Source organism: Notechis scutatus, chromosome 2, assembly GCF_049901735.1.
Source record: "Notechis scutatus isolate UNSWTSFEM ecotype Mainland chromosome 2, rNotScu1.2, whole genome shotgun sequence".
Lineage (NCBI taxonomy): Eukaryota > Metazoa > Chordata > Lepidosauria > Squamata > Elapidae > Notechis > Notechis scutatus.
This window is the reverse complement of record NC_142010.1, coordinates 46,181,875-46,207,026: the sequence shown is the minus strand read 5'-3', so window position 1 is coordinate 46,207,026 and position 25,152 is coordinate 46,181,875. Positions and strand designations below refer to the sequence as shown.

The window sequence follows — 25,152 nt, the reverse complement described above, 5'->3', positions numbered from 1 at the left end:
GATTGCATATTTCTGATCTAATAAATCTGACTAAGACGTCAGTACAAAATGACAAACTCATATTGAATGCACATAGCATTTATAGCTGATGGTAGATAAATATTAGAATTTAGTACTGTAACAATCATGTTACTCACCTATAAACATCTTAATGATTCTGCAGCACATTCAAATATAATTGGTTTTGAGTAAAGTATAAAAGATATACTTTTTCTGAGCATATAATCACTGTGTAATAAACTACAAAATTTAACAGAGGAATTAGTTTGATTAATTGCAAAAAGAGTGAATGGCTGTGTAGCAACTTGCACTGTTCTATTTGCAAATGCAGAAAGGTATAAATTATTTAACCAGTGGAGTCTTCTTAATCTCTAGATCAGTGTTTCTCAAATATGGCAACTTTCTGGTATGTGGGTCTCATCTTTCAAAATTTTCATCACTGACCAAGTTGAGTATGGAATTCTGGGATTTGTAGTCCATCTATATAGGAATTGCCATAGCTGAAAAACAGTGCTCTTGATAAACTGTGCTTTGCATCTTTTATTAAACTTATGCTCTTTAGAGGTTTTCAGATTTCACTTGTACTAAATATTTTGACAGATCATTTTTCTGAATTTGGATTAATGTTGGAAACTATAACTCTGCTTTGCATGCTTTATGATGTTTTTGCATCTTAATAATCCTACAAATTTTATGCATGTGGCTCTTTTAACCACAAATCAAAATATCTCCATAATTGTTCTTCACATTGTTCTTACTCCTTTATGGGTTTCAGGGTTCATGAGGGGAATACTAATGGTATCTAACTTGAGGATTTGTGTGTCTAGATATATTTTTTAAAAAATTAAAACAGATCATTTCAGTCTTTGTAAATAAATTAGCTGCAAATGATATCACACAGCCAGTTTGGCTATCATAATCACATGTTCTATTACCGTGTTTCTCATATAATAAGGCTGGGTCTTATTTTATTTTGAGCCCCGAAAAAATGGCTAGGCCATCTTTTCGGGGTGACTTAATTCCCCCTTGCATCTTCGGGCGGGCGGTGACGGCTTGGATGTTGACCTCGGCGTTGGTGGGGCACTTCGTATTGGGGTCAATGCAGGCAGCACCATATCCGGGTGTGCAACAAAAGTACTTCCTAACGGCAAGCCCCCCACCATTCCCCCATTTCGCATGTTTTAATATAGGCCTTAATTTGGGGAGGGGCTTAATTTCATTTCATGCCTATAAAACATGCTGGGACTTCCTATTGGGGGAGGCCGTATTGTTGGAGAAACAGGGTAGATGTTTTCTCCATTATATATACATCATATTTATGGATATAGCTTAAAACTCAATTTTGTCAAGATTTAAAACTTTATACAAAATGTTTTATCACTTTATAAAGGTTTTTTTTTTGCTTATGATCCAGATTAAACTAAATGTGTGGATCTTTATGTAGTTTTCACTGCTTCCAGTAAGTTTCCTTTCTAGCAGTTTTGCTTCAGCGCTGCCTGGCTCTTTTTTCTAGTTATACTGTTTGCCTGTTTCTCCTGCCTGAAATTCTTGAGGAATAAATTTGTTCCTAAAACTCTAAACTAGATCCACATGTACTTCCATTTTGGCTTAGCAGTAAACTTGTCCTCATAAACTTGCTAATTTTGCTTACAAGTATGGCTAATTTGGTATGGCTAACTTGGTTATCTAAACTGATAACACAACAAAATGATTAAATAAATGTATAAAAACAGAATTCTGGTTTCATCTACCTGAAGACATCATTAACAACAAACTATTACTTCATATTCTTGTGTTTTCTGGATGGATAAGGCCACAGACCTCTACTCACATTCACAGTAAGAGTTTATCCCAAACAGTTGCTTTAATAGGCTTTTCTTCAGTCTATGAAGTGGCACAAAAACATGCAAGCATAATTTGATGTCTCTTGTCAGACTTGGTAATGAAGCCAATGAGTGCTACTGTCTTTACATCTTCATTGGAAATTTAAGGACAATTTAAGGAAAGCAATTAAAGGATTTCCTATTTTCATAACATGGGGGAGGCTGGAGCTAAGAGAGGAGGCACGTTTTGACCCCTGTGCATAGCTATGTGTCAGAACCTGATATTTGAATTAGAAACAGATTCCCAGTAAAACAGGAGACAGAACTACCTTACAGATTATCCGCAAAGTCTGATCCATGGCCGTAAGGTGATGGAAGCTGTAGTGAAAGCAGGATCCAGCTTTTTTGGGCGAGTTATTACACTTCAAGCAGTAGCGTTGCTTCATTTCTCTTCTCTTCTTTTCTACCCCCTAGTCGTCATGACACTCCAAGCTTGGGATCAGGAAAACTAGTACTCTTCAATATCTTCATTAACGATTTAGATGAGGGAGTAGAAGGGGAACTTACCACATTTGCAGATGATACTAAGCGGGCAGGAATAGCTAACACCCAAGAAGATAGGCTCAAGATCCAGATGGATCTTGACAGACTAGAACACTGGGCCATATATAACAAAATGAAATTCAATGTAGAGAAAAATAAAGTCCTACACTCAGGCAAGAAAAATCAAAAGTATACATATAGGCTGGGTGAAACCAGGCTCAATAGCAGTAACTGTGAGAGGGATCTTGGAGTCTTAGTGGACAACCAGCTAAATATGAGCCAACAGCGTGCAGCAGCAGCCAAAAAAGCTAATGCAATCCTAAATTGTATTAACAGAGGGGTACAATCTAGATCAAGGGAGGTACTAATACCACTCTATAAAGCCTTAGTAAGACCACACCTAGAGTACTGCATCCAGTTTTGGTCACCACACTATAAAAAGAATGTTGAGACTCTAGAAAAACTACAGAGAAGAGCAACCAGGATGATTGGGGACTGGAGACTAAAACATATGAAGAACGGTTACAGGAACTGGGCATGGCTAGTCTAGTGAAGAGAAGGACCAAGGGAGACATGATAGCAGTATTCCAATATTTGAGAAGTTGCCACAGAGAGGAAAGGGTCAAGCTATTTTCTAAAGCACCTGTAGACTAGACAAGGAATAATGGATGGAAACTGAACAAGGAGAGATTTCAACCTGGAACTAAGGAGAAACTTTCTGACAGTGAGAACAATCAACCAATGGAACAGCTTGCCTTCAGAAGTTGTGGGAGCGTCATCAGTTGAGACCTTCAAGAAGAGATTGGACTGCCATTTGTCAGAAATGGTGTACGGTCTCTCGCTTGGGCAGGGGGTTGGACTAGATGACCTACAAAGTCCCTTCCAACTCTGATTATCTGTTAATCTGTTAAAAGATGGCCAGAAAAATGCTGCTTCTCCCACTTTCTTGTAATTGTAAAGAGAAGGGCTTCAACCATGCGTGGCAGAATGTCACTGGATGAAGCAGGATGGAGTGTTCTGCCATACAAACTGCCTAACAGTTGGGTCACTTGCACATATCTACCAGTCTTGCATGAAGTATTTACAGGTGAAACTCGAAAAATTAGAATATCGTGTAAAAGTTCATTTATTTCAGTAATGCAACTTAAAAGGTGAAACTAATATATGAGATAGACTCATTACATGCAAAGCAAGATAGTTCAAGCCATGATTTGTCATACTTGTGATGATTATGGCTTACAGCTTATGAAAACTCCAAATCCATAATCTCAGAAAATTAGAATATTACATGCAATCAATAAAACAAGGGTTGTACATCGAACAATATCGGACCTCTGAAAAGTATAAGCATGCATATGTACTCAGTACTTGGTTTGGGCCCCTTTTGCAGCAATTACTGCCTCAATGCGGCGGGGCATGGAAGCTATCAGCCTGTGGCACTGATGAGATATTATGGAAGACCAGGATGCTTCAATAGCGGCTTTCAGCTCTTCTGCATTGTTGGGTCTCATGTCTCTCATCTTTCTCTTGGCAATGCCCCATAGATTCTCTATGGGGTTCAGGTCAGGCGAGTTTGCTGGCCAATCAAGCACAGTAATCCCATGGTCATTGAACCAGGTTTTGGTGCTTTTGGCAGTGTGGCAGGTGCCAAGTCCTGCTGGAAAATGAAGTCAGCATCCCCATAAAGCTCGTCTGTAGAAGGAAGCATGAAGTGCTCCAAAATCTCCTGGTAGATGGCTGCATTGACCCTGGACTTAATGAAGCACAGTGGACCAACACCAGCAGATGACATGGCTCCCCAAATCAACACAGACTGTGGAAACTTCACACTGGACTTCAAGCATCTTGTAGTGTATGCCTCTCCATTCTTCCTCCAGACTCTGAGTCCTTGGTTTCCAAATGAGATACAAAAGTTGCTCTCATCAGAAAAGAGGACTTTGGACCACTGAGCAACAGACCAGGTCTGTTTTTTCTTTAGCCTAGGTAAGACGCTTCTTATGTTGTTTGTTGTTCAGGAGCAGCTTGACAAGAGGAAGCCCATGTCCAGGATCCCTCTGTGTGTGGTGGCTCTTGATGCACTGACTCCAGCCTCAGTCCACTCCTTGTGAAAGTCCCCAACACTTTTGAATGGCCTTTTCCTGACAATCCTCTCCAGGCTGTGGTCATCCCTGCTGCTTGTGCACCTTTTTCTTCCACACTTTTCTCTTCCACATAATTTTCTATTAATGTGCTTTGATACAACACTTTGGGAACATCCAACTTCTTTTGCAATTACCTTTTGAGGCTTTCCCTCCTTATGGAGGGTGTCAGTGATGGTTTTCTGCACAACTGTCAGGTCAGCTGTCTTTCCCATGATTGTGATTTCTACTGAACCAGACTGAGAGACCATTCAAAGGCTCAGGAACCCTTTGCAGGTATTATCGCTTAATTAGCTGATTAGAGTGGGACACTTTGAGCCTAGGATATTGAACCTTTTCACAATATTCTAATTTTCTGAGATTGTGGATTTGGGGTTTCATGAGCTGTAAGCCATAATCATCTCAATTATGACACATCACAGATTGAACTATCTTGCTTTGCATGTAATGAGTCTATCTCATATATTAGGTTCACCTTTTAAGTTACATTACTGAAATAAATGAACTTTTGCACGATATTCTAATTTATCGAGTTTCACCTGTAGATGATAAATACAGAACCAGCCTAATGTTTGATCAGTGTTTTGCAAAGTGCCAGGTACTGTTAGGTATGCATGATCTGTCCTGTTGCCAAAATGAAAATGGTGAGAAAAGTCACCATTGTCTAGAAGAATGGAATTTGCTTGCATTTGTCAAATATGACAAGAGTTGTGCAGATCCCAGCCTCTGCTGATCATTACTGCAGTAGCCACCAAAGTAGCATAAACCATGCATACAGCAAGGCTTGTGTTGGGAAATGATGGAAAACCCCATTATTACATTGGATCAGTTAAATACTAAGTGAGACAGCCTCATCTATGGGATGTGAATGAAACAAATGCTGTATCATGAGAACACGTCCTTAAATTGGAATGGTTTATAGATGTGCTTTAAGCATAATTGATTAGGTCACAAATTGTTCACTAGCCATATCAACTTGTAGGTGGAGCCAGTGAATGTGAACAAGAACGATTTATTGCTTACCCATCCTATTGTATTAGACAGTGTAGCTGTACTAAGGTATACCATATGAGAGATGTAGGAGCCTGAGATAAGGAAAAAACTAAGAAATTTGGGAGAAAATGTTTGCCCTTTTTTCTATTTTCATATTTCCCTCAAGACATTTTATTATTTTTTCCCCAAAAATCCTAAGCAGGCAGATATAAATTTAAAGAATAAGTATATATTCCTTGTATTTCCTTTTTCAGTAATGTTTTACATGATTAACATGTGAAATACATTATACTAGAAATATAAACACCTTATATATGAGTCAGAAACAACTTGATGGCAGATAATCTTTGAAATGGTAGCAAAATCTTTGCAATGAATTTGCAAAATCCACGAAAAGGTAAAAATTATAAGTAGAAGCTACTAATACTTATGGTACTTCAGATTCTAAAAACAAATCTGTTAAATGTAAGTGTTTTGAGCCTTGTTTCTCACTATATAGCTTTGTTTCCTTTGTTTTTATGCGGTGGTTTTGGCTTTATTTTTTAATTATGATTTTTCTCAGCATTAATTGCTTGCCTTTCTGCCTACTCCTCCTAATCAAAATGAAGATGTGCTATATTACTTGTAGCATTATTTCTTACAATAAGTAAAAATAAAATAAATTTAATCAATGCATTTTATTATTTTAATTTTTTTGAGATTCACACTATGAACATATTTACAAACAAAATATGTATAATATTTTTAAGACACTAATGGTAGATTTTGTATATATTTCAGTTTGTTCAATGTTTGTGTTTTACCAAAACATGGGAAAATACTTTTTTACTGATATGTTTACATTTTTGGCAATAAAATACTGCTAGATATTTGCTACATTATGAGATAAAATTCACAGATTCATATCATTTTAGCTTTTTTCCTGCTTCCAGCATAGCATGGCTTATAGTTTTCAGTTCTTTCTTTGTACATTTTTCCAAATAAAAAACAAACTATTCATAAGTTGTATGTTCTGCCCTCAATAGATAATGCATTTAAATCTCCATGGTAAAAAGATGCTTCAATAAGGTGTTTTAGAATTTGAGGGAATTGTGAACTAATTGTATGTTTTCACATGGATATATATTAATCCATGCATGATGGATAACTTCAGGTTTTTCTTTAACATTAGATAAGCATGAGACCAGCGTGGCACAGCTGTATGTATATGCACAATTGAAGCAATTGCACACTTTATTGGCTGACAATCTTGGCATTTTTTAGCAAAAGACAAAATTTAAAGACCCAACACATTTATGTTTGACTTGTCAAATAAACTTGCGTTGTCACCTGATGGAGCCTTCTAGTGGTGAACAACTCTATGACGACCCTGATGTTGGAAACAAAACTCAAGATCCAGAAAACAAAAGGCAGCATGAATCTGAACAAAAGCTGTCAAAAATTACCCACAATGCCTTGGAGAACATTAATGTAATTGGTCAAGGTTTGAAGCACCTCTTCCAGCATCAGCGTAGGAGGTCGTCAATATCTCCGCATGATGTTCAACAAACTCAGGTTGATATGGAACCTGAAACAGAATTGGAAAATCAAAACACCTGTGCTGAAATTGATGGTATCTCTACCCACTCTACAGCTCTGAATAGAGTTCTCCAACAAATCAGAGTGCCACCTAAAATGAAGAGAGGAACAAGTCTTCACAGCAGACGGGGCAAGTCAGATCCTCCGAAAGGAAGTCCTCAAATCAACAGGAAGTCTGTCCAAGATATTAATTCAGGTCGTCCCAGATCCTCATCTACTACTGATGCTCCATCCAATTTATCAATTCTGGAGATGGCCTCTCCTATCTGCTTAGCTGGTGACGATGTTGGATCAGCAGATCGGGTGAGTATAGAAAAAAATTATTTTCCTTATATGATATTTTTTTTAAGGTATTGAGAAAAAATAGAGGCCTGACCAATTTTTTTTCTTGGCTATCATACTTTAAGGGAGACCAAATAAACTTCATTTTAAATAAAATAATACATTATCAAAACAGCTATATTTTATTGTATATGTCCTAGTTTCTTTTTTTGCGTGATTTTCATATATTGTAAGCTGCCTTGAAATCTGGTTTTGAAGGGTAAGCATATACATCTAAATAATAGTACAGCTTGCTGGAGAATGTCAATACTCTTGAGTTGTATTGTTTTTAGAGCTTTTAAAAAAATCTTTGGACAAAGTAGAAGCTTATCATGTAGATTGTTTCAAAAATAATAACATTAACCCCAAAATTGTTGTTTTTCTTTGGATATCCGTTTAAATTCATAAATATATGGATTTGTGTAAAGTAGCCCAACAGTTCTACTATTACATGAAATTGCAATTGTGGAGTTTAATGTGGATCAGTGGATTTCTTAGTGATGAAGCACTGTCTGCAGTTAATGGTTAACAAGCTAAAGGTAATGTCTAATTTGCTATCCTATATTATTTTAATATTCTATCCATGACTTAGAATTTAACCTCATTCTCAAAAATAATATTTAATTTACAGTACTTATATAAATTATGTTTAGAACCCTGACAGAAATATTTCAGACTTGGTCAAAGGAATAAATTATCTTTAATCACTTGTGAATGTGTTGTCATGGCATTTGAATTGAAGGAATTGGCTATTCTGACTCTGCTGCTGAACCTCTTACTGATATTTGATATCACTAAATCCAAACCTAAATTAAATCCTGGTCAAGCAAATAATTCTGTTCTTTAGAATATCTACAACAATTTTGAGCATATTCAGAATACATTTTTAAGAGACATGTAAGCACCTATTAACACTAGCGATTAGTGCATCTGTAGTAACAAACAATACATCTTTCATTTCACCCTCTCTTCTGCAGAACTTTGAAGCCCAGTGAAATACAATCTAATGAGAAAGGCATATTCTGTAATGAACTATCAGTTAAAGTAGACATGGCCACTGCTTTTCCCACTTAAAACCATTAAGTGTAGCTCCATTGTTCAAAATGTGTATGTATTATACTTGTCATTTCATAGTTCTAATTGGTATCTGGCAAGTCTTTACTCTTAAGATTGTATCTTAGTTTTATGAATTTTAATCACATTTACAATACTCTATATAGCTATAACATAAAATTAATTATTAGAATTAATTTGAATGTATTTGGCCAATAGGTTTTCCTTTGTCTCTTGCTTTTGACAATAATATGCTGTGTATTCAAATATTCTGGATAATTTGCTTTGTATGAAATTTTTACAAGTGGCTTTTCAAGTTGCAATTTATAGAGAAAGCATGTATCATGAATTCCTGGTTATAAAAGAAAATAGGTGTGAAGTTAAAAATTATCTGACCTAAGTTTAAGAACTTCAGTTGCTGTTCATTAAATTAATTCTCTTAAGGCTAAAATTACTCTTGAAGATAAAAATGATTGTATTAGTCATTCATCAAGTACTAACATTTGGATACTCGGAATCTTTTGAGATTCTGATGTTATGTATTGTGGCCAAAGCCTAGTTATCTTTTGAAATATGCTATTATTTAAAAAAAAAATCATGTATTTTCCAGTAATGTGAAAAAATAGGCTGTAAGTCTGGTGTTTGAAATCCTGCAAATTGAAGGGAAAACAAAGGAAGAATTATTTCTGTAGATAAATCTGCCAGTTGTATTCAATCATTATGCATTGCCTTGCCTTTCTGCCTAGTCAGTGTAAAAATTTATTGAAAGGATCTGAGGATTGTGTATTTCTGCTTGAGCATTTTCAGGATGTGGTTATTATTTCATTGCCATGTTTGTATCATGTGTATTTCATTCCTCAGGATTAATAGGCTTGCCAGTAAATTATATGTTAAAACACAAGCATTCAGTCTTTGCAATTAATTTTCAAACTGAATGCAGTTTATCCCCCTGTTTAAATTTGGTAATGTCTCTCTTAATTCAGACAGATTAATTCTGACATTTTTGACATCCAGTAGAGCAGTTAGTGTATTTAATGAGTGCCCTATTAAACCAAGCATAGACTATTTTATTACGACAACTGCAAGGGCTTTATATTTATATTGAAACCCCCAGCTGTTTTCTAATCTCAAAATTGCAAATACAGTGTCACAGGCAATAATTTTTCCATTTAAAACCTGGCCAAATGTTCAAATTCTGCTATAGCCATCCAGAAACATTTTGCTTAACACTGAAGGAAGAATGTGCATATATCTTACGTTACCTGAAATGTAAATGAAATTTTATAATTTTACATTTGGTAGGGAGTTGGTGGTCTTGCTGATTTATATTTAATTCACATAAGTAGTTTGCCAATGAAATGTCTTCTGTTCCCCATTTTTTTAATTAAAATCAAGAATAGAAGTAGCATAAAATACTCTGTGAGGCATATAGTTGATAAGTATCATCTTATCTCAATGAGAAGCCAATGTTGATTGAAGTGCTTTTTTCTTTATTGTCTTCAGCATTAGGGGTATAGAAAACAGAAACAGAATTCTAGATTGAATAGTAATTTTAAATGCAGCTAATTTATCTAGCAGTGATAATAAAAGAGGATGCAATTTGTTCAAAAGAACAGAAACAATTGAAAAGTAGGCAGAAATGTTACACATACTTATTCCTTCTCTGAAATCCAGATGAATTATTTGATACAGTTGCTGCAAGAAAGAACAAATAAACAATGTTGTGCTGTCCATTAACATGTACCTAACCGAATAGATATGGATGGTACCTTTTGAAAGAAAATGGCAGATCTTTTAAAAAAGGGAAGAAATTTAGCAGTTGAATGCAGTAATTACTTTGATATTTGCTGTGAGACAGATTTGGTCTAGTGCTGTCTATCCAGGAATCCTTGACTTGTATTGCTGACAGCTTTCTCCTTCAAAGGGTGAAGGAAGACACAATATGATTAGTTATATATTTGACTTCATCTTAATCATTAGGGAAGACTTAGTTGAGGAGGTAGCAGGAACATGCAGTTGTGAGGAAATGACCATATATTGCTGGAGTTAATGATTTTAAGGGAATTCAGAATTGAGTGAGATCAAGTGCCTCATTTTTTTTTCCAGAAAAAATATACATCAATTAAGCCAGGGCTTTGTAAACAGGATCCCATGATAGGAGGAGAGCCTAATGGAGAAAGAAGCAGAATATGGACAGGGTAACTAGACAAGGCAACCCAGAAGACACAATTCCAATTAGCAAAAAAAAAAAAAAGGAAAGAAAGAAAGAAAAAGACAATATGCGAAAAAAGCTAATAGTTTTAATTAAAACCAAATCTAATAAAAGTGTTAATAAAGATCTGAAAAGCAAGTAGTTGTAGTTATAGTGGTGGTCGGAGGAAGGGACATAACAGTTACCCAAAATAATAGAGCTGGAATGAAGAAAGCAAAAGCTCAGAAACACCTGAATTTCAGCAAAGGATGCTAAGGGTATTGAAATGGGCTTCTTTACCTATGTTCAAAAGAAAAGGAAAAGAACCAATATACAAACTGCTTGGTAAAAATAGCAAGATTTTAACATTAAAAAAAAATCTTAAATTCCTAGTTTGATCCATTCTTCTCCAACAAAAGGGATTTGTAATATATTGATACATCCCAATACGTGTTCTTGATTTTTAAGAAGTTTGAAGAACACCCCCCCACACACACTCAAAACAGTTTTGTAAAAATTCCCATGAATTATATGAGTAAGGTATGGTCACTTTAACAGAAGGACAGTTGTATGGGCAGCATTCTTCTTCTAGAATAAGAATGCTGCATATCAGTCTTGAAAATTCTTTCAGTTATGATGACAAAACCCTCAATTTGTAATTCCATGGAGGAATTTTGGTGAGTTTCAATTATGAGAAATTTGCAGGCCACCTTAATTATTAAATGTGTGGGGATTAATTTAGTTGTTCTTTTAAAGGGAATATTAGTTTTCTTAAAGAACTGGAACTCCCCTCTGCACCAAATAACCAAAAGCCAGAACTGTTTTGGAATATCATCTCATTATAGATGAATAGTGATATACCTTAGTTAATTGAGCTATTCATTATATTACACACAATGAAAACACATGAATCTCAGTCCACAAATGTGTATCACGAGTTTGTGATTCTTAATTGGAGAGCTATCTTGTAATGATTTAGCACAACTTTTCAGTTAAGAATCTTAAGCTTGGTCAGTGTTCACAAATAATATTTCCTTTGTACAGTATAATTCTTCAAGCAGAGTTGTACAAAACATGTGATTCTGCTTGAGTGATTATTATAGAGAAACTCCAGTGGTACCAAATCTCGATGCACTAGCTAATCAAAAGTGCTGAATTGTTTGTTGAGTGAAATGAGTACTGAAAATTTCTTAAGTTTGCCTTAAACCAAACAGTAATAATTGAGCACAAGAATATGCAAAATGATTAAATGAACAATCTCTCTTGGAATAGTGGTCTGTAGAAAATTGAAAATTTAACTGAAGAGTCATGGAAGAAGAACCAAATAGCCAAGGACCTGAGGGTGAAGTAAGTGAAAGAAAACATTGGAAGTATTGTATTAAGGTCTTAGATGGCAATAAAATGCAGTATCTTAAGACTATAGAATATAAGTGTACCTCCAATGGAGGAAATTAAGCCTCCTTAGTTAATGTAGTTATAATATGTTTCACTATTGTTATCTTCTATTTTAAGAATACTGTGGTGCCCATTAAATAATTAAAAATTCTCTTGTAAAAAGAATAGTCTTTAGAATACAGCTTTTATCCATTTTATTTAGAATCTACTATGTGATTGTGCTTATTGAATTCCTGATGAAAATACAATGGTTTTGCCTAAAAAATGTTTTCTACTATTTCAAGTTATGCCATTTGACATGGTTAAAATTTACTGCCATTCCAGCAGTCTTGCATTTCTCTGTGTTATGTTAATTTATCAGTTTTTGGTTAGGTATCAGTTTTTATAGTACTAGGCAATTAATTGTATGCATTAAGGGCTATGTTGTATTCAATAAGGAGTTACAATCTAATATGCATAGATCAAATATCTTTTGTAAATCAAAATTATAATGTATAAGCTGGAAGATAAAGCCGTATTTTGCTTTTATTTTTAGTTCATTGCTAAATATTTCGTAGGTTTGGCTTTGTTGTGAAAAGAAAAAAAGCTTAAGTTTTAAAGTTATAAATAATCTAGAAAGAGAGGGTTTCTTTTTGTTTTATTTGAAATTGGTTTGGTTCTTTCTCCAGATTTTCCAAAACTCTTTTGTTCATCTTGGTATGAATTCAGGCCATAACGGCCCCACTAGGAACAATTCTATCATAACATTTTGGGTGTCCTGATTCCTAAGAAACAAAAAGCTAATGTTTTGTGTGTTCCATAGAAGAAAACAATAGAACTTGTAGTCTCTGGTTATTTTGTGCTTTATCCGTAAAAGTAGGTGATAATAGTGTTGGCCAAGTGCACCCAACCTTCAGATTAATGTTTGTTTGTTTTAAAAATGTATATAGTAAGCTGTAGAAGCAACAATTAAGCACTATTTTTACAGTTAGCGAAACAGTCACAAAAATTTGGTAAAGATTGCAGCACATGAGCCTAAGAGCATTATATTAATAAATTCCCTTATTTCAGTATTGGCTGTTTTATGAACACATATGCATACTGCACATTTTTGTATTTGCAATCTTCATGCAGAGATCAACAAATTTTGCTTACTTTGTCCAATTAGTCAGTTCATCTCTGTGTAGCGTGACATGATTTTAGAGCAAAACCACCTGGTCTCATCCAGACCAGTTATGACTGGAGCCAGCAGCAATAGCAGCTGTCATTAATGTTTGTTTTGATTGATGTTGAGGTGAAAGTGTCTGATGATTATTTTAGACAAGAGGGAGTAAGTAGGATTTTAGTCATTGTCCAATGGCAGTTTGAGAATATTTAATAAAGGCAGCTGGTTTTGAAGATAATCAGAAGTTCCATCTTCTCCACATCACCTTTTTGATGACATCCTCTCATCTGGGACCTATTGCCAGGAGTTCAATCCTGACCAGCTCAAGGTTGACTCAGCCTTCCATCCTTCTGAGATTGGTTAAAATGAGGAGCCAGATTGTTGAGGGCAATATGGTGACTTTATAAACCGCTTAAAGGGGGCTGTAAAGCACTATGAAGCAGTATATAAGTCTAAGTGCTATTTGGTGGGAGTGCAGCCAGGTTCAATCAGGAACATCATTCGTCCCACAATAAAGAGAGTACTGTATCTATTATTGTTCTGCTCACTGAGGTAATGTAATTAAAAATCCATCCTACAATATGCAAGAACTTATAGACACTTCTTTCTTTACAAGGAATGAAGAATCCTTCCAAGGGAGGTGTGATGATCCAGGGCATGGCACAAAGGCAACACAGTCAAATAAGCAAGAAGAGTCCCTTTAATACCTCCAACTTTGCCCCCAATGTCCAAGTTACCTTAGGCTGGAGAAAAAACTCTCCCAAGAACAGTCTTTAAGTGGAGGAAATTCAGTCCGAAAACAAAGTACATACAAACTGTAAATAAAAATCCACACAAATCATGCTGCAGCAATTAACTTGACAGGGAAGGATAAGGAATTGCAGACTTGAAAGGCCAACAAAACACACAATTGGGAAGATGCCAAGAACCCATTTGCTTCAAACAACTTTGCTGTGCATAGCTTCCCTTTTTAAACACTGTGTTCCCAGCTGCAGCTAATGAAGGGAATCAGGGCCCTTTCCTCCCTTTAAGCCACGCAACTCATGTTGCTCCCTTCTCCGTTCCTCCCTAGGATGAAGAGGGAGTGGCCCTGAGTCTTCTTCTGAATTCCCTCTGTCTTGCACTACCTCTCCCCTGCTCTGCCCAGCTGGACTTTGCCCTTCCCTGTTTCTTCCACAGCCAACGGAGCCACACTCCCACTCCATGTCAGCTGCTCAGCCTCCCCCTCGGAATCAGATTCTGATGGCATGACAGGATGGGATATGTTTATACTTACCAAAATGTGGGTAGTGTTAGAAACTGATGTTTAGCTCTTGCTGTCTCTGTAGATGAAGCACATAGCACATGGTTAGGATGCTAGGTTGATGATCAGCAAGCCCGCATTTGAGACACAACTGCTGCTGTGTGGCAGGGTGAGCTTAAAGCATGGCTTCTTCCAGTTGGCATGGAGCTCTGAAGGAGAAGCTTAGGCTGGAAGTGTTTGGTGCAGTGATAAAGAAGGCACAACCCCATCTCTGCTCAAAACCCACTCTCAGTGTACATACAAACAATAACAAAGATTAACATATAATATTATATATCATGATACCAATAGTAGAAGGTAATAGGAAAGATGAGGAGGATAAAAGTTATGCAGTTATATTTACATGGGTAAATATCCTTAGACATAAAGTGCTATGGGAAATAGGTGCTCAGCAGAGTGGAATCTGGCATTGGTGTAGTTTTATAAAGAATATATGTCTTCTCCCATGAGCTGTTCAGAGCATCCAGTAGTGGGAGGTGCTTCAGTCTCTGCATGTCTAGGCTGGGCTTAATTTGTGAAACACTCCTCCTCCTCCACGGGACTCCTCCCCAGCGTTCCCCAGTTTTGGCTCAGCCTCGTGAGAGATAGGCAGTGCTTGTGATTCTTCCTTGGCCGAAACAGGAAAAATTCTTTCCTTGCTAGCAGGTTTGAAAGTTAATCAGCTTGTCTTTAGAATCCTTTAGCCTTCTAATCGCATTGTGATCTCTTGACGTTGGCTTGCATTACAGAGATCGCTCGCATTACAGGGAAGCGCCAATTCGCGCCCCAAAGCGGCGGGAGGCTTCGGCGCTGCTCCGCGCACCCTCCCCACAACCAATCTTTCTACCCCTGCCATTCCGACAGATTGCTGCAGAGTTTCTTTTACCCGAACAGCGGCGTGAGCTCTTTGCTCCCAACAGAGTCGTATCGCTTTCCTTCCCCCTTTGAACGCCACTTGGGGTGGAGGATTCAAATGCTTAGTGCCTTCCGCCCTTCCCCGTCGTTTAGCCTTATAGCGGCGGGAGTTTGCTGCTGGGGAGCACGCCAAAAGATTAACGGCCGGAGGCCATCTTTTCTTAGAAGACCTCGTGGCCGCGCTGCCTGTATTCCATTTCGTGCTGTGTGAGGTAACTCTGTCCCGAGCAGAGGTTCCCTTCAGCAACACTGGGGACCATTATACCCTCATCTTGGTTTTTTTCTACATTCGAGGCTATTCTTACAGTTAAATTGTTGGCTTAACCCTCACAGCCCAATCAACCCAGCGGCACAACCCAGACAGGTCCGACTTCGGGGATAGGAGCAGAAGGGGTGGTCAATCCAAGAGATCCTTTCGGGGAGCAGGAAACAGGTCCTTTCGGCGTCCAATATAACTCCCTGGACCCGACCCCCATTGGTGGACGCCTTAAATTATTCGTGGACCAATGGGACTCCTCAACCTCTGATTCCTGGGTCAGAGACATGATTAGATTTGGCCTTGCGCTGGAGTTCCAATCCACTCCCCCAGATTTTTTCATGTCATGCCCTCTCTCCAGAGACCCAGTTAAACGTAATCTCATGGAAACAGCTATCCAACACCTACTGGACATACGAGCCATCTAGCCGGTAGCCACCAACCAACAAGGGCGAGGTTTCTATTCACATCTTTTTGTTGTTCCCAAAAGTTGGGGGGGTGGAGAGCAATATTGGATCTGAAACATCTCAACTGTTTCTTAGTATATCACAAGTTTAAAATGCACACCCTGCAATCTATCTTACTTGGCATCAGAAAGGGTGATGTCCTCACGTCCATAGACCTGACGGAGGCGTACCTACATATTGCTATTTGGCCTTCCCGCTATAAATTTCTGAGATTCTGTTATAATAACCACCATTTTGAATATGTGGCCCTTCCTTTCGGACTAGCTTCTGCCCCCAGGACCTTCACGAAGGTTCTCGTAGCGCTAGCTGCTCATCTCCGTGATATCCCTGTATGACTCCAGTGTTATCTTGATGACATCTTGATTTTGTCCGCTCATCAAGCAGTCAAAGATACTCAGAACACATTACAATCCCTACAACAACACAGGTTCTCAATAAATTGGAAAAAGAGTCATTTAACACCATCGACTCGGTTAACCCATCTGGGGGCAGTCATAGATACGGTGGAAGGCAAAGTTTACCTGTCACTAGATAGACTAAATAGCATTCAGCAATTAATCAAGGAGATCAGGGGTCTTAAGAGGGTGTCACTAGCGGAACTATCAAAATTGTTAGGCAGGATGATCTCATGTATTGCTATCATCCCTTGGGCCCGGCTCCACACTAGATCCCTCCAGTGGTTCCTGCTCCTGTACCAGTGCTCCAACCGAAGAGCGAAAAGTTTTCCAACAGAATTATCGCCACTATCCAAGCTGCCAGTCACCCCTCAACAACTCGTATTTACAATGCCACATGGTCCAGTTTCTGCAAATGGTGTACCAAGTCTTGAATTGATCCCATCTCTCCATCTGTGGCTCAAATCCTAGAGTTCTTGCAAGAGGGACTTGACAAGGGATTATTACCTAATACGTTGAAAAGACAGGTGGCAGCCTTGGTGTCAGTTCTTACTTGTGAAGGTCTCCTATCTCTTTCCCATCATCCACGCATCCGGAGTTTCCTTCGAGGAGCCACAATTTTACGCCCTCCAGCGGTACACCGTTATCCCACCTGGGACCTTAACAAGATCCTCGTCGCACTCACTAAGGGCCCTTTTGAACCCTTGAAAACATCAAGTCTCCAATTTCTGACATATAAAGTAGTTTTCCTTGTAGCGATCACTTCTGCTCATCGTATTTCAGAGATTGCAGCTTTGTCTATCAGACAAGATCTTTGTGTTTTCCATTCTGACTGGGTGGTCCTTCGTCCTGATCCTATGTTTATACCCAAAATTAACTCGGTTTTTCATAGGGCACAAGAGCTGATACTTCCTAATTTTTGGCTTGATGTGAGGCGAGCATTGCAAATATATATCAACCGCATAGCGGCTTTCAGAAAAACGAAAGCCTTATTTGTGTCTTTTCAGCCCAACACTCAGGGATGCAAGGTCTCACCTTCTACAATAGGCTGTTGGCTACGGGCCGCGATAGCGAAAATGTATCAGACTCAATCCTTGCAGGTGCCCAGGGGCATAACAGCTCATTCAACAAGGAGCGACGCAACATCGGCAGCGTGGGCCACATAGGCACCAATAGCTGAAATTTGTCAAGCCGCAACCTGGGCCTCTCCATCGCCATTCATTAGGCATTATAAAATAGATGTGTTTGCATCCGCTGAGGCCTCCTTTGGCAGAAGAGTTCTGCAGTGGGTCCGCAGGGACCAGGAGGAGATTCCAGGCCAGACAGAGTCCCTCCCATAGGACAGGCCAAGCTTTGGTATGTCCCACTACTGGATGCTCTGAACAGCTCATGGGAGAAAGGGCGTTGGTACTTACCTGACATGCCCGTTCTCTTTGAGCTGTGAAGAGCATCCGGCCCCACCATTTTCTGTCTACTGGGGTCCTGTTTCGGCCAACGAATTGTTAGGGCATTGAGGACGAGGGCAGTTATTTCTCTCGTCTTCGCCAAAACTGGGGAAAGCTGGGGAGGAGTCCCGTGGAGGAGGAGGAGCGTTCCACAAATTAAGTCCAGCCTAGACATGCAGAGACTGAAGCACCTCCCACTACTGGATGCTCTTCACAGCTCAAAGAGAACGGGCGTGTCAGGTAAGTACCAACACCCTTTCTCTCTATGGTAGAAGCAATCATACAACATTTTCTTCATATGATTCTAAATGGCATTGTCAGCTTTTGGTGCTGTTGTCTCCCAGAATTAGGCATTTTGCATAATAAACTGCAAAGTGGGAGCTATTTATAGCAAGCTTTTTCAGACTGTTACATGCTATTGTTCCTATTGTCAATGTCCATGGAGTTGTAGCTGAGATTGGAGCTGGATCCATTTTGGGAGCATCATCAGAGCTGCCAGTTTCAGTGCAATAGTAGCCAGCTATCAACCCTGCAAATCCTAACCTCCCACACTTCATCTGCCATATGGGAGAAGTCCATAACTTTAGCATAAAGTACCACTTAGCAATGCCTGAGTCCTGTGATGGCAGATGTCCTATCATCACTAGACGCCTACCAGTTGTGAAGCTGTGATAAAGGAGAAGTAAAGTATATAGGCTGACCTGGTTTGGCCATAGTGAAGTTTATGCTACTGTCACGTGAAGTTAATTCTAACATTATACGATTATTACAATTATTATTTATTGATTAGTCAGTTGACCAAATCATAGTAAAATATAGTAAAATGAGATAAGGTAAGATACAATGAAATGAGATAAAATAAACTACAGTGAGATAAAAGCTAATTGTGCTAGCTCCAACACTTTCCCTATATAATTAATTTAAAGGGTATTTATGTTTGGCTGAAAGTAGTGTGTGAGGGAATTTTTGCAGCAGCTGGCAAGTAGTTATCCAAAGTCATCATTTGGGTAATATAATGCGTAATTTCAAAATTTTTAGCCATCCCACCTATTTTCTGTCTACTCCTACAGCTATAACACTTCGCTGTTTCAGAATAGCAAACATACAAAATAAAAACAGATTATTATAAGAAAAGGTAGAAAAGATAAATGTCAATATAGGCAAGTCTCCAGTTTTCAAAAGCTCATGAAAATGACAAAAGTAGAAACTATTGATAGTGCTTCAGTTCAGTAAATGAGAGTAGACAATATTCCATGTGGTAAAACGGATATCACAAGCATTTTCCTTCATTTCCCTTTTCAGCTTTCTCCATGAAAAAATAATGTCCTTCAGTACCTTTATATAATGGTACAGGTTTTCCTGTCCAGAATTTTTACTTCCCTTTTCCTTTTAGACTGACATAAAGAGATGCTGCGTTCCTTAGCATTAAACAAATTGTGGGGGCTTCTATGATGGACTAGATATCTTCAAGGAGAGGAGACGTTGTAGCGGTGAACAGCGGCCTGCAGTGATTTCTGGCCAACAAAGTTTTCTGGATAAAAGACTAAGAATTACCCACATGTACCATGGCCTGCTGCTCCTCATAAGGAGACCACAGGATGGAAGTCCTGTGTTTTTGGCATGGAGCTGAGAGAGAAACAGCATCTTACACATAGAAGCACAACCTTTTAAAGGACATTAAGTTCCGCCTAACCCTCACTTTCTTAATTGGATATATCAATTTACAATTGAAAATTGTGGAACAAAGGAAGCAATTCAGTCAATCAGCCTTCCAAATTATAGAAACTAAAGCAAAGAGGAAAGTATTTGTAAAAGACTTTGAAACAACAGAAAACAAAATTTCGACCAAGAAATTTATAAACAGATAAAAAAGTGTCTGTACAAATTTGAAAGATTAATATTTTAGAAAAAGTGCTTTTGTTGTTGTTTCGAATTAATTGAATAAATAAGCCAGACCTTCATGGGTATGTTGACTGTTTGACATCAGAAGGAAAAGGCAGTTGTTGGAATTTAGATAACAAAGTAATAAGTGTAATATGAAATTGACTGTGTCATTAAAACTATAGAAATATAGTTTGGACTAAAGCTTTAAGGCTATAGAAAAAGCAAAGAGAAAAAGGTAGAAACTTGTCTTCATATTTATCTTCATAATTGATTTACTTTTTCTTTTGGATTATAAATAAAAGAATGGTGACCACCAGAAAAACTGCAAGACTTGATGAGGGATAAAAAGATCTTTGGAACAACTGACAGAAAAAGAGATTAGTCCAGAAATATTTGAAGCGAAGGAGAAGCAGCTATCTGAATATATCAAATCTGTTAAAAGGGGGTAGATTGCTTTTGAAGTGAGAATGGAAGAAACATTTGTAAAGAGAAGAGGAAGTTACAAAAAAGTTGAAAAATCCATAGGGCAATTTACATGAGTTAAATTAATGACAATGTGATAGTTTTAGAAAATTAAACAGAATAATAAATAGAGAGACTGATAAGAACTTAAAACAATCTGGCATTACTGGAACTGATTTTTTTTTATTTTTTTTTTGGCGTAGGCTTGAGCAGTTCATAGGATCCTGGAGCAGACACTAAAGAAAAGATTGTTCAGTCTTTAACAAACGTTTAGGAACAGGATGAGGATGATATGGAGGCAGAAATTGACAAAGAACATAAAATTTACACATATTTTGCAAAATTAAGAAATGTACCAAAGGATATTCTTATGTACTTTGTCAGGAAGATGATTAGAGACCAAGTTGAGGCAGCATTTTTACAGACTGAAGATTAATAATGCAGATGTGATTATACTTAAATCCTAATCAGAATACTGTGTGAATTATTTATTTATGGCATACAATGTCAGGGAAATCTACAGATGCTAAATAAAACGTAGTCCTGACAGCCTAGATCACTACCATTCAGAATCAACCGGGTAAATGAAAAGAGTTTTTTTTAATTGACAAAATCAAGCAGAAAAAAAAAAAAAAACGATTTCAGTGGGAAAAATTGGAAGGAATGATCTTCACTTTTTAAACAACAGAGGTTAGATTAAGTTTATTCTAAGAAAGCAAGAAATTCCTAGAAAAATTTAAAGGGGAATTGAAAGAAATTCAAACCGGAGTGACAGTGCTAAACAACCAAGACAAGACATTAAGGATATCACTATGTTAGTGTTTCAGGCAGGGATGGGCTTCAAAAAATTTAGCAACGGGTTCTCTGCCCGGTTGCTGGGTGGGTGTGACCATGGTGGGCATAGCCTAGTTGGCCTCCTGCACCACAGTGGAGGGGAGTTTTTGTTCTCTCCAGGCTCTGGAGGCTTTCTTCGAGCCTCCAGAAGGGTGAAACGGCCTCCCCGGGCTCCAGAAGCTCTCTGGAAGCCAGAAACAGCCCATTTCTGGTCTTCCTGAACTTCTGGGAGGCCCAGTTTTCACCCTTCCTGAGTCCCCCCCGCGCGCCCTGCACTTACCTGCATCCAAAATGGGCCGCATGGGAACTCCTGGGAGGGGAGGGTCAGGATGGGCAGGGCCAGCCAGGAGTGGGATTTGGGGGTTCTCCGAACTGTACAGAATCTTAGCTAAGGGGCTCCTGCGAACCCCCAGCAGTCCACCCTTGGCTCTACAGGTATTGACTTTTCTATGTGTTGGGCATAAATATAATTTTAGATTCATAAAATGGAATATAAATAGAGCAAACTCTCCTTAAAAAAATACTTTACTAGTTAAAGAAAAAAGAAATTTCAGCCGAATTAGAAATGGAGTTGTTTCTATATGAAAATTGCAAATAAAACAAATAGTGACTGATGATTATGGCAGATATGTGGGGTTCAAGCTACTTTTCATGAGAGCAAGATTGATAATTACAATATATGCTCCAAATGAGGATAAAGTAACATTTTGCAAAGCACTTATAGATAAACCAAAAGGAGTTATCATGTTGAAAATGGTGTTTAATGGGATATTAGAATGGAGTAATTTGTCCACAGAAATAGAGAATTTCTGGGAAAGATATTAAAATGACAGTTTCCAAAATGTTTGTAGCTTTATTTATGAAGAAAATTTATAGCTCACAGTGACTCCAGGTGGCTTACAAAATAAAACCCCAATACAAAAGCCTATAACCCCCACACACGACAACAACCAAATCAACCACTTGATATCACATCGTTTTTGACAGAATGGACAATTTAGAACTTGTAGATGCATGGACATACACAAATGGTGATGCTACACACACACACACACACACACACACACCTTTTCCATGGATATTTTTTCCAGCTTAGGTGCAAATGCTGCAAGAGCCTCATGCCAAAATCCCACTTGGATTTAGTAAGGACGTTTTTCAGCCAGCCTTTTTGAGAAGGCTGCCTGTTAGATTGATTTCACCTAGCATGGGTAAAATCAATCTAGCCATGTGCTGCTGTTCTGCACACCTAGGGGATGGGAACTCCAGTACTGGGCTGGGGAGTGTGAACTTCCAAGCTTTTTTCCCCCCTCTGACCTACTACTACAGTTATCATTTGCCTAAAAAAGGGAGGGGAACTTCAGGGCTGGGCTGGAGAAAAAGAAGCTTGAGATTTCATGGTCCCAGCTATTTTTCTCCACCCAGTGCTGCAATTTCCCTTCTGAGTACTGAGAGGAGTAGCCTGGCCTCTTTGGGGTAGGCAGTGTTTCGCTCTGTCTGCTTAAATCACCTGTCCAGTTGCTTAATGACTGTAGTGGGGAAAGCTGCGATTGCAGTCATTGAATGAGGTGGTCATGTGGGCTTCTCGTTTAACGACCACAAATTACTGGACTCAATTTTGGTTGTAAGTCGAGAAGTACCTGTGTTTTACAAATGGAAAAGATAGTTGGATACATTGTTAATATATTGTTAATGCTTAAAGAAGGTCAAGATTTGACTTCAGTAAAGAGTGCCCGAGATCATTATCGAATAGTGATTCTGCATTATTTACAGTGATTTTAGTGGAGGGGATGAAAATGGAATTTAGATGATTTTTACAAACCTATTCATCTCTCTTGAAATGGCAGTCCGAGATGGAAAATTGAATATTGAAAAGTTCTGGTGCCAACATCTTAATGTATAACATTTTTTGCCTCCATTAGATGAGGCATTTAGTTGAAATACTCCATGACAATTGAATTCATATTAACTGATAGTTCTTATTACAGAAGAGAAGCAAGTCAGAGGATTACAAACTTCTTTTCTTTGCCAAGAGAGGGTGCTATAGACATTCTGAAGTTTTCATAGTCCCAAAACTATTTTAAAAGATTATCTGATGTATCTAAATTGTTTAGAGAATAATTGAACCTTAATTAGACGGTTTGATCTTATAATCATTTATGAAAGAAACAGTTACTGTGGCTTGATAATATTGATTTATTTATATGTTTGCTTTATATCCTGACTTTAGGAGCTCAGTGCATCTTACATAAATAACCCTTTCATCCCATACTTTGGCCATGACACTAATTCTGTGAAGGAAACTGAACTGAAAATAATAGGGTGACCCAAGTGGGGTGGGACTTAATTAGAATCTGTGTCTCTTTGGTCCTGGTCCAAAACATTGGTCTACTACACCATAGTTACTTTTATATGATATCGCAGTATAAATCACTAGTAAGGAATTGAACATATTCTTGAGGATTTGAAATCTTCATGGTGAGCTTTCAGATGGAAATGAAGAAAAGAATGTTAGTGTTGGATGCTACAATTTTCAGTTTGCATTCAGGACTATCTCGAAGGTACTGTTTTTTTTTCTTTTTTTTTCTTTTTTAGATCATCACATTGCCACTGGAAGTTTTTGGGAACTTATACAAGTAAGGGTTGAGCACTGTAAAACTAACACTGTAAAACGTCCTCATTTTTGATGAGGAAGCTAGCAGGAAACTATTAGACACCATGAGCAAAAATGCCAAAAATCTTATGATACTAGAGTTAGAAATAATAGAGGAATCAGCATATGGCCAAACTGGAAAATAAATAAATAAAGGAACCAAATAAAGGAAAGAAAGGAAAAGCATGCTGTTTCTATGAACCAGGAAGTGTTCCTAACTTAACCTGCTGGTAATTATAATTACGTAATTTCTTGTGTGGTATACTATCCTAGAATTAGAGGCTTCAGTTTTATCTTTTATCTTTTATGACCTTCCTTGGGCTTTGCAGATATTTTTCACTCATAGAAGGCTGTTTTGATTTTGTTATTCTGCCTCAAGCAAATTGCAAAATATCTTCTTGTATTGTATACTGAAGAAATCAAAATATTGTAATGGTGAAATTGTTCATAAAGCTTCAAAATAAAGTGAACTCATTTTTCAGACAGCGGACAAAATATGTGGTATATTTTCCAGTAATTGTAATGAAGTGTTAATAGTATGTAACCTCTGGCAACTGTGTAGTTAGCGTTAGATTGAACTTTATTTACAGGATTTATAGATGTAGAGGAAACTACCAATTTTTCAATATAAAATGTTAAAGTAATACTTCATCATTAGTGGGTTTTTTATGTAAAGTTTATTGTTTATTGTTCTTTATTATTTTCAGTGCAACTAAAACATAATAGTTTCCCAGATTCTACCTCATCACCATTTTGTTATCCTAAGCCTCTTCATAATATACAATGTTAATAGTAAATTACAGAGTTATTAGTTTTTAATTACTATATGGCAATTAGAATTTTGTTAATACCACAAATTTAATTGAATTATTTCAACTCTCTCATAGGAATCTAAAATTTCATTATCTTGTAACGTAAAAACAAATGTGACAGGATAGGTTTTTGAGACTAAATTGAGATATAAAATATTTCCTGTTAATTAAAATTAAATTTCTATTTTAAAGGAGATTGAGTTGTGCTGTAGTTAATGAACGAAAAGCACCACTATCCCTTGCCTTAATCAAAGCTACTTTTTCTGACTTCAGCAACAGTTCAGGTGACTGGATAACTTATGAGTTGGTCAGATGAGCAATTGGGTAACCAGATCCCCAACTTTCAAATGAAAGTAGAGCAACTCCATAGTCCTGATAAAACCCAAAACACCAAACCAAATGAACGGTGCAAATAAGAAGAACAAGAATTTTAAGATTGAGTTATAAGCTTTAATTTGCTCACCAGATACCTGTATGATACTAAGTGAAATACTGGCTACATCTATTCTATATGGGAATAAAAGTGTAAATTATACGGTCAGTCATCTTATATGGAAAAGATAATGGTTTT

At 37.6% G+C, this 25,152-nt stretch overlaps 1 protein-coding gene across 4 annotated transcripts in view; it reads left to right on the top strand.

Moving 5' to 3' along the window:
* Window positions 1-25,152, top strand: part of TMCC1 (transmembrane and coiled-coil domain family 1) — a 110,629-nt gene that overhangs the window by 8,138 nt on the left and 77,339 nt on the right. The window contains exons 3-6 of one of the 4 annotated variants that reach the window (XM_087954646.1): window positions 6,669-7,378; window positions 10,258-10,267; window positions 10,787-10,799; window positions 11,945-11,987. The exons of 1 other annotated variant lie outside the window; for it this stretch is intronic. In XM_087954646.1, coding sequence (XP_087810772.1) covers window positions 6,830-7,378; window positions 10,258-10,267; window positions 10,787-10,799; window positions 11,945-11,987 — 615 coding nt within the window. In that variant the 5' untranslated portion in view covers window positions 6,669-6,829. The remainder of the gene's footprint in view (window positions 1-6,668; window positions 7,379-10,257; window positions 10,268-10,786; window positions 10,800-11,944; window positions 11,988-25,152) is intronic. 2 more of the 4 variants (XM_026678485.2, XM_026678477.2) reach the window with 2 other exon arrangements.